A 15,750-nucleotide genomic window follows, 5' to 3' on the forward strand; every position below is an offset into this window, starting at 1 on the left:
AGGGCAGGATTTGGAAGTGCCTGAGAAGGAATTCAGGAGCAGTTGAAGTGTATCCAAATTCTCCATGGAGGGGTTGAGAAAAATAAGGAAGAAGTCAGGAAAGAATTACAGAAACAATCAAATAAGATAGCAATAGCATTGGAAACAATTTTAAACCTGCAAAAAGAAGAACAAGTGATTAATAATAAAATATCAGAAATGGACAATACACTGAAAGGGCAAAGGAGTAGAACTGAAGAGATGGAAACCTGAACCAGCAAGCTGGAAGACAAATCTCTCAAGAAAAGAGCAATAAGAAAAAAGAATAAAAAAATCTGAAGGAAGTCTAAGATTCATTTAGGACAATATGAAGAGGAATAAGGTGAGGGTATTGGACTTCTAGAACAGAAAGAATCAAAGGAGGCCATATAGGCAATAGTTAAAGGGCTACTGGAAGAAAATTTCCCTAAAATTTTCTTGAAAGAAAAGAAGATAATATTTTAAAAATCTGAACAAACACCAGGAAGGATTTCCCAGAGGAAAATCACCAAGACATATCACAATCAAGTTCTCCAAAGTCAAAGACAAGGAGAGAATCCTGAAAGCAGCTAGGGAAAAGAGAATTGTTACATTACAAAGGCAAGCAAATCAGATTAAACTTTGATCTCTCAGCAGAAGCCATGCAGGCAAGAAGGCAATGGGGTGACATATATAAAACTCTGAAAGAAAAAAAAAACAACTGCCAATCAAGAATCATCTATCCATCAAAGCTGTCAATCAAATACAACGATGTAATCAAAACATTCCAGGATAAACAGAAGCCAAAGGACTTTGTCAAAGCCAACCCAGTGCTTCAAAACATCCTAAAGAGAGTTCTTCTGAACTGAGAACCAACAAGAACCAGAGATTGACACATGTGGCAGCACCACCTGGAACTCAATCAATAGATGGAAGAGTCTAGAACAAAACAAACTGACAAAAATGAATTCAGAGCATCTGGGAGGTCAGTCTATGATCAAAAGAATTACAGTATGAAAGAAGGGGAAAATATAGGAACAGAGATCCAGGTAAGGAGGAGGTCAGGTAGATTATAAAATAAAGTAGACTATTTTAAATGGAAGAATAAGTTAATGGAATATAGGGTAACCTCAACTCAAAGAAAACTAATATTTCACAAGATATCAAGAAAATGAAAATCTAAGAAGAACATGGCAACATTAAAACTATGAAGAAATTGACAAGAAAGAGCACAAAAAACATGAAATCTGTACAGGAGGTCATGCAGAACAAAGAATTCAGCAACACCACAAAAACAAAACAAAAACATAATGACAGCAATTAATTCATACAGACGCTTCACTAAGGAAGCCATTGAGACAGCCAACAATCATATGAATAAATGTTCATGATCATTATCCATTGTCGTTGTTGTTGTTAGGTGCCATCAGTATTGAAGGCTGTGCTCTTTGATCTTCATCAGTAAATATTTTAGGTCTTTTTCACTTTCAGCAAGCAAGGTTGTATCAACTGCATATCGCAGGTTATTAATGAATCTTCCTCCAATTCTGAAGCCACTTTTTTCTTCATATAACCCAGCTTCTCAGATTATTTGCTCAGCATACAGGTTGAGTAAGTATGGTGAAAGAATACAACCTTATCACACACCTTTCTTAATTTTAAAACATTCAGTGTTCCCATGTTCTGTTCGAACAAATGCCTCTTGGTCCAGGTACAGATTAAGTGTTCATGAATACTCATACTTCACATTGTTGTCCATAGCTTGTCATAATCCACACAGTTGAAAGCCTTTGCATAGTCAATAAAACACAGGTAAACATCTTTCTGATATTCTCTGCTTTCAGCCAAGATCCATCGCACATCAGCAATGATATCCCTTGTTCCACGGCCTTTTCTGAATTCAGCTTGAACCTCTACCATTGTTGTTGTTGTCAGGTGCCATTGAGTCGGAACTGACTCATAGCGACCCCATGCACAGCAGAACGAAACAATGTCCGATCCTGGGCCAACCTCACTACTGCTGCCACACTTGACTCCATCAATGATGCCACCTGGCCAATCCATCTCGTTAGAGGTCTTCCTCTTTTTCTCTGACCCTCCATCTTACCCAGTACGACATCCTTCTCTAACGATTGTTTCCTCCGGACAATATGTCCAAAGTATGAGAGACAAAGCTTAGCCATCCTGGCCTCTAAGGAGCACTCTGTCTGCACTTCTGCCATTAGAGAGATGCAAATCAAAACAACAATGAGATATCATTTCACACCAGGATACTAATAAAGTTAAAAAAAAAAAAAAAAAAAAAAGCAGAGGACAATAAATGCTGGTGAGGATGTGGAGAGACTGGGACCCTCCTCCATTGCTGGTGGGTATGTAAAATGGTTCAACCACTCTGGAAAATGGTATGGTGCTTCCTCAGAAAGATGGAAATAGAAATACCTTATGATTTAGCAATTCCTCTACTTGGTATGTATCAACAAGAAATACGAGCCTTAACATGAGTAGATATATGCACCCCAATGTTTTATGCAGCACTATTCACAGTAGCAAAAAGATGGAGACAGCCTAAATGCCCATCAATGGAAGAATGGATAAACAAACGTTGGTGCATACACACAATGGAATACTATGCTACCTTGAAGAATAACAATGAAACTGCAAACTACTGCATAACATGCATGAACCTTGAAGACATTATACTGAGTGAAATTAGTCACAAAACGACAAACATTGCATAAGACCATTATTATAAAAGCTTAAGAAAAGATACCCGTACTAAAAGAAAAAAAAAATCTTTGTTGATTACCAGGTGTGGGAGTAAGGGGATCGTAGAAGCACAGGTTAGGGGACAGTCACATCATAGCTCAGGGGTTGGGGAAGGCAATATACAAAGAAGGGGAAGGCAATATGCTAGAAGGGAAATAGTGATGAAAGAACAAGGTAGATAGGGAAACACTTAGGTAGGTCTTCATGAACTAAATGGGACAGAGGTAAATAGTGATGTATGAGATAACAGAGCTCTGTGATACAGGGTTTGAGATTCAGTCTGAATGGGTAAAAGAGAGAAAATAATGTTAAGATGGTTCACTATATTATGGATATTGGTTTCCCTTGTCTACTATTGCAAAATAGACAGTTGAGTGGGATAGAAAAGAATATTGGGAAACATGATTACAGAAATCTTGTAAACCCATGTTCAGCCTACCACAGATTGGAATATCTAAAAATGGTTCTAGAACATGCCTGGTGAAATAAGTTTCTTGCAGAGCCTTTGTAGTGTATAGGACCTTAGGTGGAATCCTGAGCCTCATCCAGAACCATCTGAGATGGGGCATTCCCACTTGAAAGGACATGCAGACCAGCCTGGATCAGCTAGAAAAACAGAAGATACTTCCTGAAAGGCCAGTATTAAAAACAAAAACAAAAACCACTATCTGTTTGGCTATTACAAGAACAAGCAAGTTGTTTGCTGGGGGCCCATCAAGGAAAGCAATCAAGTCAAACCCCTCTCCAAGACTGAAACTCAGAGGGAACACATGAGCAAACATGTGAGCAAACAAGCTCACTGGCAACCATGTTGGTCTATATGTGAGTGGAAATGAGGGAAAGTCAGTAATGAAGATATGGGCTGAGTTCATCTATGTTCCATACACCTCAAGATGAGAGAGAAAAGAGCATAGATTGGTTGGTCTGAAATTTGGGGAGACTTGGAAACTCCTGAGCCCATGGACATTGACCTAGCCGCGGAGGGCTAGAGCTGAATGTCAAGTGTACAGCTGATATGAAGTGGGGCAAGACACACAAGAATGCCCAAACTTGAAGATAGTACCCATTTGACCTAGCTTTGATGACTTCATGACCAGAGCATGATTAGAGGAAGATAAAGAAATTTTATAAAGGAAGCAAGTGTAAGTTGTTACAATATTATAAACTTGACCTATATTTATGGATATAATGGTGGTTATGTGCCATGGAGTCGGTTCCAACTCATAGCGACCCTGTACAGGGGTTTCTGAGGCTATAAATCTTTACGGGAGCAGAAAGCTCAGTTTGTTACAGTATTTAAATCTGTATTCCATCAATTTCTGAGATTTGTGTTTTAGCTATGCCTTCTGTGTAACTTGGATTTCTTCCTTCAGTACCATCGATTTTAAAATCATATGCTAGAAGCTCCTGTTGTTGTTGTTAGCTGCCATCAAGTCAGTACCGACCCATAGCGACCTTATGCACAGCAGAATGAAACACTACCCGATCCTGGGCCAATCTCACTATTGTTGCCACGCTTGAGGCCATCGATGCTGCCACTTGCCCAATCCATCTCGTTGGGGGTCTTCCTCTCTTACTCTGACCCTCCACCTTACCAAGGAAAAGATTGATGCCATGACATATGGAGATACCCAAGGAATGTTACGGCCGTATTTACAGATCTGATTTAATGGTTTTCATATCAGTGGCTAAGGTTTGTTTCATCTGTAAGATATAAGGGGAAAGCTATTTGTCAATTTAGGAAGAATGATTTTTAAGCAAATTAGAAAGTAGACAATGTGTAAAGTCCTAGATACTTCCCTATGGACCTTCCCCCATTGCCCTCTACTGAATTATGTATCAATATGTGTAAAATCAGAGTCCTGGTGTGGTGCTGTGGGTTAATGTGCTGAACTGCAAAGTTGGTTTGAACCACAAGGTCAGCAGTTCAAGCTAACCAGTCATTCCTTGGAAACCCTATACAGGGTTGCTTTGGGTCGGAACCAACTTGATGGCACTTAACAACAACAACCATGTGTTAAATCATATTTTGCTACTGTTCATACTATTTGGACCTAATATGGGTCGAATTATGCTCTCCTCAATTCTAATATTGAGTGGAAGTTTGAGAAAACCAGCCATTTACCAAAAGAAGATATCAGTGCTTTCCCCCAAAACTACTAAACCTACCTTATAATTTTTTGCTTAGGACCCTCTGAAGAAGAGTTGCTCTACGGAGAAAAGGAGATTACTATGCCTTCTATAAAAAGAGTCCTGGAAAAAAACAAATGGAAAACATGGCTACAAGAAAACTGGGAAGACTGCACGGTGAGAGCTTTGAAAAAATGGGAAACCATAGCATAAATGTCTAAACTTGAGCATCTCTAGTTTGGTGTTTGGTCTTCTCTCTCTCTTTTTCCTCCCTTCTCTTTATTATGACATGTTGTTTGCTTTCTAACCTTTATTCTGTCCTAAAATTGCTGAACTTTGTTTAGAAAAACTTAGAATCACTTGAAAATGAAATAATGCTTTTTGAATTAAAAAAATTTAATGTTTGACAATAATACCTACCAATGAGTTTATGATGTCATCTGGAGTGCCTTAAATAATGTATTAAGTCAAAGATTTTGAACAGCTGGGTCAGCCAGCCTGATTTGAACAGAGCTTTCTTGGAATAAATCAAAGATTTTCACCAGTAAAGCATATGAGCTGATTTCTTGGTGCTGAAAATGACCCACCTGACTGAATCACCTACACTGAGACTGACCCTGAAGTTAGTCAGCCTGACATCATAACGCTATGGGGCTATAACTACTTAAGTCCCTAAGACCTATAAGATCAAGTCACTCTTAGACAGAAAACTGAAGATTTAATTGGGAAGGACAACCATTAGCAACAATAAAAAAGTAAATCAACTTCTTCATAACATAGTGGAATGCCAATATTTTTGTTTTTTCCAGTGATCAAGTTATACTTGAATCAATCTTTTAAAAAGTCACTCTAAGAGTAATAAGACCAGCCACAAGTCAAGTACTGTCTGATCCTATGTCAGTGAAATATCTAGAATAGACAGATTTATAGAGACCAAAGTTTACTAGTGGCTATCAGGGATTAGTGGGTGAGAGGAAAGAGGTTGTTGTTGTTGTTAGTTGCCATTGAAACAGTATCAACTCATAGTGACCTTATGCACAGCAGAATGAAACTGCCTGATCCTGTGCCAATTTCTCAATTGTTGCTACATTTAAACCCACTGCTGCAGCCATTGTGCCCATCCATCTCATTGGTGGGTCTTCCTTGTTTTCGCTGACCCTCCACTTTACCAAGCATGATGTACTTCTCCTGGGACTGGTCTCTCCTTTTGATATATCAGAAGTATGAGACATGAAGTCTGGCCATCCTAGCTTGTAAGGAGTATTTTGGCTGTACTTCTAACAGATTTGTTTGTTCTCTTGGCAAGCCATGATACTTTTAATATTCTTCTCCAACACCATAATTCCAGTGCATCACTTTTTCCTTCTACAGTCTTCTTTATTCATTGTCCAACTTTCACATGCATGAGAGGTTATTGAAAATCCCATGGCTTAGGCAGGTTCAACTTCTCAAATTGACATCATTGCTCTTGAAGAGGGAAGAGGAAGGGGCTTATTGCTTAGGTGACACTGAGCTTCTAATGAGAGTGAAGGGATAATTTGGAAACAGATAATGATGAAGGTTGAAAATCATGATAAAAATAATAAATGTGGTTGAAACATACATGGAAAAATGTTGAAGCAGCAGCTGTTTTACTATATAAGAAAAGGAGATTATTACTGAAGATTTTAGGAAGACTTCCAGATAAAAGGTTTTTTTAAAATTTTTTTTTTTTTTTTTTTTCATCTCGTTTTACTTCCTTTCCTTCATAGACAAATCTTTCATGTCATAGAATTATAGAATGAGGGGACATGAAAGAGCTTCATTAAAGGTCTGGTCTAAGTAACTTCATTTAAAAAATAAAGAAGTCCATAAAGAAAAATGATCTGTGGCAGATATGAAAACAGAATATTTTTCCTAAGTCCAGTACTTTTCTTTTTTAAAATTAACCAAATTCTTCATCTATAATGGTTGAATACATTCTACACTATAAAATCTAAAGCAATACAACTAATGTTAAACTGCTTTTTGACCTCCACACCTAGGACTATCCTCAGAGGTAATAATTTTGGTGTATGTATACTGTGGCACTACTTAATAAAAGATAAGCATTCAACTCTAATGTAAGTTTGAACCACAAACATCCCTTGGAAACACTATATAGGGTTGCTATAAGTCAGAACCAACTTGATATCACAACAACAAATACACTCATTCTGTATAACTGTCATTTAAACTATGTTGTTTTGGGTAACATGTCCGTTTGGTTCCAACAAACAGTGACTCTGTATAAGGTTTCCAAGGAGTGACTGGTGGGTTTGAACTTCCAACCTTGTGGTTAGCAATCCAGTGCTTATCCTACAGCACCATGTTGCTGTTGTTGTTGTTAAGTGCTGTTGAGTTGATTCTGAAGTTTCCGAGGAGCAGCTGATGAGTTTGAACTACCAACATTGTGGTTCAAACCTACCTTGCTGTGCAATCTTTATCTTACATTGCAACACCAGTACTAAAAAATTCTAATAAAGTAGCCTCAAAGTATGTTAGAAATTTTGCAATTCCCTAATTAATTAATTACATGAATTAATACCAGTGTAGTTGATCATATTTTTTATTAGCTTTAGTATGTTTTTTCTGTGAAGTAGCTTTTGATATATATGTGTATCGCACTGTAGGATCAACACTGGACTGAAAACCACAAGGTCAGCAGTTCAAACCCACCAGCTGCTCCTTGGAAACCCTATACAGGGTCACTGTGAGGCAGAATTGACTTGATTGCACCTAATCACAATTATATGTGTGTGTGTATTTGCTTATTTAGTCTTTAGGCATGCTGTGGCTCTGTAGGATAAATACTGGACTGTTAACTGCACGTCAGTAGTTCGAGCTCACCAACTGCTCCATAGAATAAAGATGATGATTTTTGCTCCAATAAAAATTTACAGCTGGAGAAATCCTATACAGGGTTGTTACAAGTCAGAACTGACTCCATAGCACTTAACAATAACAAAAACATTCATACCTGGGGTTTTGTCTTTTTCATATTAACTTGTTAGAAATCTTTGTATAAGCTGAATTATGTTGTTAATGTTGTTAAGTGACATCGAGTCGCTTCCAACTCATAGTGGCCCTTTATAGGGTGCCCGAGGAGCAGCTGGTGAGCTTGAACTGCCGACCTTGTGCTTCAAACTCACCTTGCAATCCAGCGCATTAGCCCACAGGACTCCAATCTGGATCATAGCACTTGGTTTATTAGACACAGTGTAATGACATAGATTGACATAAGGGCTGCAACAATGGGCTGAAGAATAAAAATGATTGTGAGGATGGCGAAGCCCTTGGCTGTGTTTCATTTTGTTGTACATGGGGTCATTATGAGTTGGAACCCACTTGATGGTATCTAACAACAACAATAAATGTTTTGAAGGCACTTTGTGATATGTAAAAGCTTTTCATTTTGATGTCAATCCAACACTATTTTCTGATGCACCATGATGATTTCAAATGAGTTCTCTGAACTTCATTTTCCAATTCATAACATGGGCAAATTTACAAAGTAACATTGACTATAATAGACATATTTGCTGTTACACTGTAAGAATTAATCCAGAGTAGCAACTTCATAAACCTGAGATCAGGCCTAAGGTTCAGAAACATAAAACAAGGAGTAATTATACTCCACAACAGAGAAAATAAATAGGCATATGAAGGAAATTCCTTAATACAAGTCAACATTCAGCCTTTTCTTTCAGATCATCCTTTGTTGTTATTATTTTTAAGTACCATAAATTTGGTTCAAACCCATCACTACTGTCTACACAACAGTATGAAACACTGCCCAGTCCTGAACTGTCCTCACGAGTGTTGTTATGACTGAGCTCATTGCTGCTACCACTCTCATTATGGGTCTTCCTATTTTCCCTGACCCTCAGTTTTACAAAGCATGATGTCCTCCAGGGACTGGTCCCTCCTCATAATATCTCTGAAGTACAAGAGACAAAGTCTGGCCATCCTGACTTCTAAGGTACACTCTTGCCATACCTCTTCCAATATCAATTAGTTGTTTTGGTAGTTCATGGTACTTTTGGTATTCTCCTCAAACACCACAATTCTAATGTTTTAATTCTTCTGTGGTCTTCTTTATTCTTTGTCCAACTTTCACATATATGTGAGGTTATTGAAAATACCATGACTTGGGTTAGATGCACTGTAGTCCTCAAACTGACATCTTTGCCCTTGAACACTTTAAAGCAGTTTTGTGCAGAAAATTTACCTATTGCAATATGTCATTTGATTTCTTGACTGCTGCTGCCATGAGTCTTGATGGTTGATCAAAATAAATAAATAAAGTCTTTGACAGCTTCAATCTTTTGTCCATTTATATGGATGCTGTTTATTAGTCCAGTGGTGAGGATTTCTGTTTCTTTACAATGAGGTGCAACCAATATTGAAGGTCTTTGACCTTCATCAATAAGTATTTTAAGTCCTCTTTGTTTTCAACAAACTAGATCTTCCTTGTAGGTGTATGGATGTTATCCTATCACAGACAGCATTATAATTCAAAATGATCTTGAAATGTTATTTTTGATGTTCTATGCTATGCTATTCCTTTGGAATTTATTGCTGCTGGCACAGAAACCATGTGATTGTCATATTCAAAATGGCAAATACCAGTCCATTTCAGTTCACTAATGCCTAGGATATTGATGTTTATGTGTTTCATGTCTAGTTGTTGAAGCTAGACAATAAATAAGTAAATAAAAATAATTATCTAATTAATAAATGCCTTCCAATTAGTAAGACTATAATGGAAAACCAGAACCAACAGTGTCTTAGCAAAGAAAACTAAATCTGTCAATAGTCAAAAGAGGTCTCTCTAAAGAGGGAAGGATAAGCACTGGACTATGAACCACAAGTTTAGTGGTTCAAATCCACCAGTCACTCCTCGAGAGAAAGATGAGGTTATATGGTTCTGCAAAGATTTGAAGCTTCAGAAACCCTATAATGGCTTTCTATGAGTTGGAAATGACTCCACAGCACCTAATAACTATAACAAAGAGGGGGTGTTTAAGTTATTGATGATAGATATAATTTTTTATTTTATTTAAGCTTTATTTAAAAATCAAGATCTTTTATACTTTGGAAATTTTTATAATGCATAATGTCTGAAAATCTCAGGCTTTAATGATTTATCTGAGGGTAGAGATATTGATATTTCCTTACAGTTATGAAATTATTTTGCCTGAGATTTTAGAAAGGGGGATTGCAATTTTATTCAATAATTTTTGTTGGGAGGAATTGATGCTGAATTTGTAGAAATAAAAAATTAGAAATAGAGTTTATTTGACAATACTTCAGTTGAGAGTGGTTTTAATTTTCTTTACATGAAAGTTGACCAACTTTTACTAAAAGTAATATTAATGGGTAAATTCATGACCTATGAAATATTTCAGTGTCATTTTTAGGCATGTGTTCTTAGTTACTTTAAAACCAAATCACAGTTTTTAATCTTTTCAATGAAGTTATCTTACTCTGAAATTCTTACTATTTTTATGATTTCTGAGCATTTCCAAGTAAAGCTAATGGCAGTAATACTTTTGATTCTCTATCATAGGTTGATCCCCTGCACATTTTTTGACCACTAGAGAAGTTTTGAATCTCTTTGAAGGTCCTGTTTCACCATCCTAAACTTTATATGCCATTTATAATTCTGATCATGGTCTTTGCCCTTCCTATCTGGTGAATCACTGGACCATATCTGTGAGCATTTGTTGTGTTTAGCAGAGGCACAAAAAACAAAGGATGAAACATAATTGGTTTAAATACTACATTTTTCATATTTAAAAGTTTACAAAGTACATGTTATTATGTTATTTTTCTCTTTATTTGTTTTTCCCTTCAGAATTTGAACATTTCATTTCAGAATTTGGGGGATCCTTACCAAATTGAAAATTTTAAAAGGATTCTTCGAAGACTAATTCGAGTCCAAACTCTCTGGCTAGTGGATAATTCACTGGTGGACTTAAGTGCTATAAGATTGCCAAGGTACCTGCTTTCTAGTGCATCCAGTTACTAAGTTAAGGTCAATACTTTGATAGTTGGATGCATGTGACATTTGTATATGTTTTTATGCTTCCTGTGGTCACCTCTTTAAGGTGAAATTTTCTGCTACAGTGAAAGTGACATGGCAAAGTAAAATGAGAAATTTATATATCAAAATGTCGAGCTTTAGAGGGGGAAAAATGAATATTTTTATTATCAATTTCTAGAGAAGTAGTTTGTAGGGATGGAGTCACATTTGTTAAAAAAAAAAAAAAAAAAGCTTGCCATTTTCCTTATATTGTAAATTGCAGAATGCAAATTCATTACATATAGGTTAGACTTGTAGGATGGTGATTTTTGTCCTACTTATCTGTGCAGAATGACTTTAAGAAACCAAAAACCACTCATGGTTAAGAGTATTGGCTCCCAGGTAGCATTCTAATGAAGGAAAGATGGTGAGTGCATTAGTGAAAGAAACAAACTTAAAAAAATCTCTGTGGATCTTCTGAGCTTCCAAGACGTCCCTAGGTAATGCAGATGGCATGTGCTCATCTACTGACAAGACCCTCACTCATCTATGCCAAGAAATTTGGAAGACTGCTACCTGGTCAACTGACTGACAGAGATCCAGTTCTAAAGAAAGGGACTCATCAGACTGTGAAAATCATTGAACAACATCATTAATATCAAAAGCAAGTAAAATTTTGCTGAAGATAATTCAAAATTGAGCATAGCAGTACATTGACTGGGAGCTACCAGAAATCCAAGTTGGGTTCAGAAAAGATTGTGGAACTAGGTATATCATTGCTGACATCAGATGGATCTTGACTAAAAGCAAAGAGTATTAGAGAGTTTATTTGTGCTTTACTGACTATGCAAAGGCATTCAGTTGTATAGATTATAACAAATTATTGATAAAATTGTGAATAGTGGCTATTCAAGAACACTTAATTGTGCTTATGAGAAACGTGTACATAGCATAAGAGGCAGTCATTAGAACAGAACAAGGGGATGCTGAATAGTTTTAAAACAGGAAAGATATGTGCCAGGGGTGTATTCTTCCATCACACTTATTCAATCTGTATGCTGAGAAAATCATTCAAGAAACTTGATTATATGAAGAAGAACATAGCATCAGATTTGAAGGAAGGCTTACTAACAATCTGAGATATGCAGATGACACAAACATACTTGCTGGAAATAAAGAGGACTTGACAAATTGGTGAAGAACAAAGCCTTCAGTATGGATTGTTGTTGTTTTTGTTAAGTGCAATCAAGTCGATTCCGACCCATATCAACCCTGTTTAGGGTTTCTGAGAAGCAGCTGGTGAGCTTGAACCGCTGACCTTGCAGCTCAAATGGCTTTACAGTCTGGCGCATTAACCCTCAGCGCCACACCAGGACTCCTCAGTATGGATTACATGTCAATAAAGGGAAAATGAAAATCATCACAACTGGACCAATAAATGACAATAAGGTAAATAGAGAAACGATTGAAGTTGTCAAAGACTACATTTTGCGTGGATCCACAATAATTTCTTATGGTAGCAGCAGTCAAGAAATCAAACAAGGTATTGCATTAGGCAAATTGGCTGCAAAAGACCTCTTCAACGTGTTAAAGAGCAAAGACAGCAGTTTGAATATTAAGGTGCTCCTGACCCAAGCCATGGTATTTTCGTTTGCCTCATATGCATGTGAAAGTTAGACAATGAATAAGGAAGACAATTGAATACTTGATGCATCTGAATTATGGTGATGGAGAAGCATATTGAAAGTACAGTGGACTGCTAGAAGAACAAACAAATTTGTCTTGGGAGAAGTCTACAGCCAGAGAGCTCCTTAGAAGTGAGGTTGGTGAAACTTCATCTCTCATACTTTGGACATGTGGTTAGGAAAGAACAGTAGTTGGAGAAGGACATCATGCTTGGAAAGCTGAAGGGTCAGAGGAAAACCCCCAAGAAGATGAACTGACAGTGGAGCAATGTACTCGAATGTAACAATTGCGAAGATGGCTTAGGACTAGAAAGTGTTTTGTTCTGTTGTGCATAGAATTTCTCTGAATCAGAACTGACTGGACAGAACCTAACAATAGTGACAATTAACTAAAAGGTTGGCTGTTCAAACCCACCCATTGTCACCACAGCATAAAGGCCTGGAGATCTGCTTCCAAAAGGTTACAGCCAAGACTATCCTATGAAGCAGTTCTTCTCTGTGGCACATGAGGTTGCCATGACAGAATGGACTCAACAGCAATGGGTTTGGGTTTCTGTTTTGTTTTTTTCTTCTAAGGATCCTACATGAAAGATAATTAACCACTTTGTGCCATAGGCTAAGCACCTGATCTCAGGGTTGCTTTGAATCACAAGGTTGGTGGTTCAAACTTCCCAACCGCTCTTTGGAAACCCTATACAAGGTCACTATGATTCAGAATTGACTCGCTGGCACTTAACAACAACCTCTTTGCTCAGGATTCCTTAAGAACACTTTTTTAAAGAGTTGCTGACTGAAAGTTGTATGATTTAAATTCACTAGAGGCACCTCAGAAGAAAAGTCTGGTGATCTACTTCTAAAAAATCAGCCACTGAAATTAGTATTGAGCACAGTTCTACTCTGACAGACATGGAATCAGCATGAGTCAAAATTGGCTCAATGGCAACTGTTGTTTTATCTACTTCATCAGGCAGAATGGAATAGGTAAAGTGAGCTTTGGTAGCAGGGTCTTCAGCTGTGAAATAGGAGATGATGCAAGTTGAGCATTCACAAGAAGGAAGAGCAGACTCTAGAACAGGTTAAGACACATCTCTGATGCTGGTCTGAGATTGAACAACAAAGAGAGACCATCACAGCTGCACAGGAGAGGGAATCTGTCAGGCAGAGGGAGGAAATGTGAGGTATGAGAATATGCAATGTGTGGGTATCCCCACCTTCACTCACTTTCAAAAGCCCTTTAGAACTTGCATAGTGTTTTAATTTATATATGCTGTTCTTATTGACTATGTTTAGAATACCTAACTAGTTTTTTTTCAAGAGGATATTTATATCACTACTAAAAATTCAATAGCATTTGATGCTAATTTATTTAGTTTTTGTTTGGGTCATACTGTATTCTAGGTAGTGAGGATATGGTAATGGTATATTAGCTATAGTTTTATAATACACATGAAAGTAGACATGGTGGTAGTGTACAATCAAGTTGGTTCCAACTCATACAACTGCAAAAACATATTTTAAATGACCATATATACATTTTAGGAATATTGAACTAGAAAATTAATTAATTGGGGTATCTGAACTTGACCGATCCAGAATTCGAATAAGAAGGTCAGGATCTGCTTGGGCATTGTTTGGGATTAGACATTGTCATAGTACAAAAATATACTTAAAGAAAATATGTAGCTGTAATAACGCAGAAATCAAAGACATGATTCAAACTGTAAAATATGCATATATGGATAAAAACTGGGAGGAAACAAGGGAAATGGAATCTGGATGGATTGAAACCGAATTCTCTTTTTGAGTACACTGTCAAGCAGTCCCCAATTTGTATATAACGATATTTACCACGAATAGTATGATTTACTAAGTGTCTTTATGGGCTCTACCGTTTATCCCACAAAGAAAAATACACCATGTTTCTCTCAGTGTATTAAATCCCAACTTATATATAAAGGAGTTTCTCTTTAAGGCAGGCTGTCAGTGATCAATTTTGAATTATTTCCTTTGTTCACATATTCTTGTACAATTATGGCTTTAAGGCAAAACTATCAAGAATCATTATTTATCAGCAAAATGTGTTCAATTTTAATGCCTAACACACTTTACTCCTCCAAAGAATACTTTTTTAGTTTTCTTTTATGTATTAAAAAGATGTTTTTCTGATTTAAAAAGCTATTTCTTCAAAATGGGAATTGAATACAGAGAAGTAGAAAGAAAGAAATATAAGTACAATCTCACCACTTCGAAGCAATACTCATTATGCACAAGTTATTACGTTTCTTTGTGCATGTTTTTGTTCTGTTTTGCTGAGATCACATGTGGCCATCCACTCTTTCATTCTGGATATAATGAGAACCTGTATGAGTAAAATACTGTGCCAAGTACTAGGAAAGAAACAAACTACAGCACTTGGTAAAATGACAGTGTCGTGTATCCTGCCTGCTATCTCTTCAAGTTGTAGTATAAACCGTTCCCATTTATTTATAAACCATATTTGTGGTAAGAGTCACTGTCACTCTCTTAGGGAGTGAAGCATGCCCGTCCTATATAAGATTTGGTAGTCATTTTCTTTGAGATGAATGACTAGATGTTAAATTTTATGTCCAGCTGCAGAGTTTTAAATCTAAACAAAAACCATCTTACATCTTTCAAACAATTGCCAAAGATACCTCAAATACAACATTTATCTTTGGCTGAAAACAAGATTGAGACTCTGACCGGACTCTCCAGTTTACAATGCACCCCTTTAGAAGCCCTTATGCTCAAGAGGAACCCTTGTGAGTTTCACCAAAATTACCGGAAACGGTAAGGCCCCAAAGGGACATTTTGCACTTCTTCGAATACCATACTTATAACAATTGTTCCTTTCTCACTTATAGTCATACTGTAAATTTTTTACTTATCTGCTATGTGCCAAACACTTCATATTCCTAGTCTTACTAAAGAACTTTGAACTGGCTCTATTTATATATTTTGGAGCTCTTTCATTGGGAGCATAGATATTTATTATGGTTATTTCATCTTGTTCAACTGTCCCTTTAATCATGAGATAATGTCCATCTTTATCTATTATGCTGTTTTTTGCCTTAAAGTTTATTTTATCAGAGATTAGTACTGCCACTC

At 36.8% G+C, this 15,750-nt stretch overlaps 1 protein-coding gene across 1 annotated transcript in view; it reads left to right on the forward strand.

Annotated features, from left to right (window-relative positions):
- LOC102832351 overlaps window positions 1-15,750 on the forward strand; it is a 43,421-nt gene that overhangs the window by 22,775 nt on the left and 4,896 nt on the right. The window contains exons 4-6 of the mRNA XM_006861855.1: window positions 4,952-5,070; window positions 10,772-10,914; window positions 15,235-15,432. Of these exons, the coding sequence (XP_006861917.1) occupies window positions 4,952-5,070; window positions 10,772-10,914; window positions 15,235-15,432 (460 nt within the window). The remainder of the gene's footprint in view (window positions 1-4,951; window positions 5,071-10,771; window positions 10,915-15,234; window positions 15,433-15,750) is intronic.

This window comes from Chrysochloris asiatica, unplaced genomic scaffold (genome assembly GCF_000296735.1).
Source record: "Chrysochloris asiatica unplaced genomic scaffold, ChrAsi1.0 scaffold00043, whole genome shotgun sequence".
Classification (NCBI taxonomy): domain Eukaryota; kingdom Metazoa; phylum Chordata; class Mammalia; order Afrosoricida; family Chrysochloridae; genus Chrysochloris; species Chrysochloris asiatica.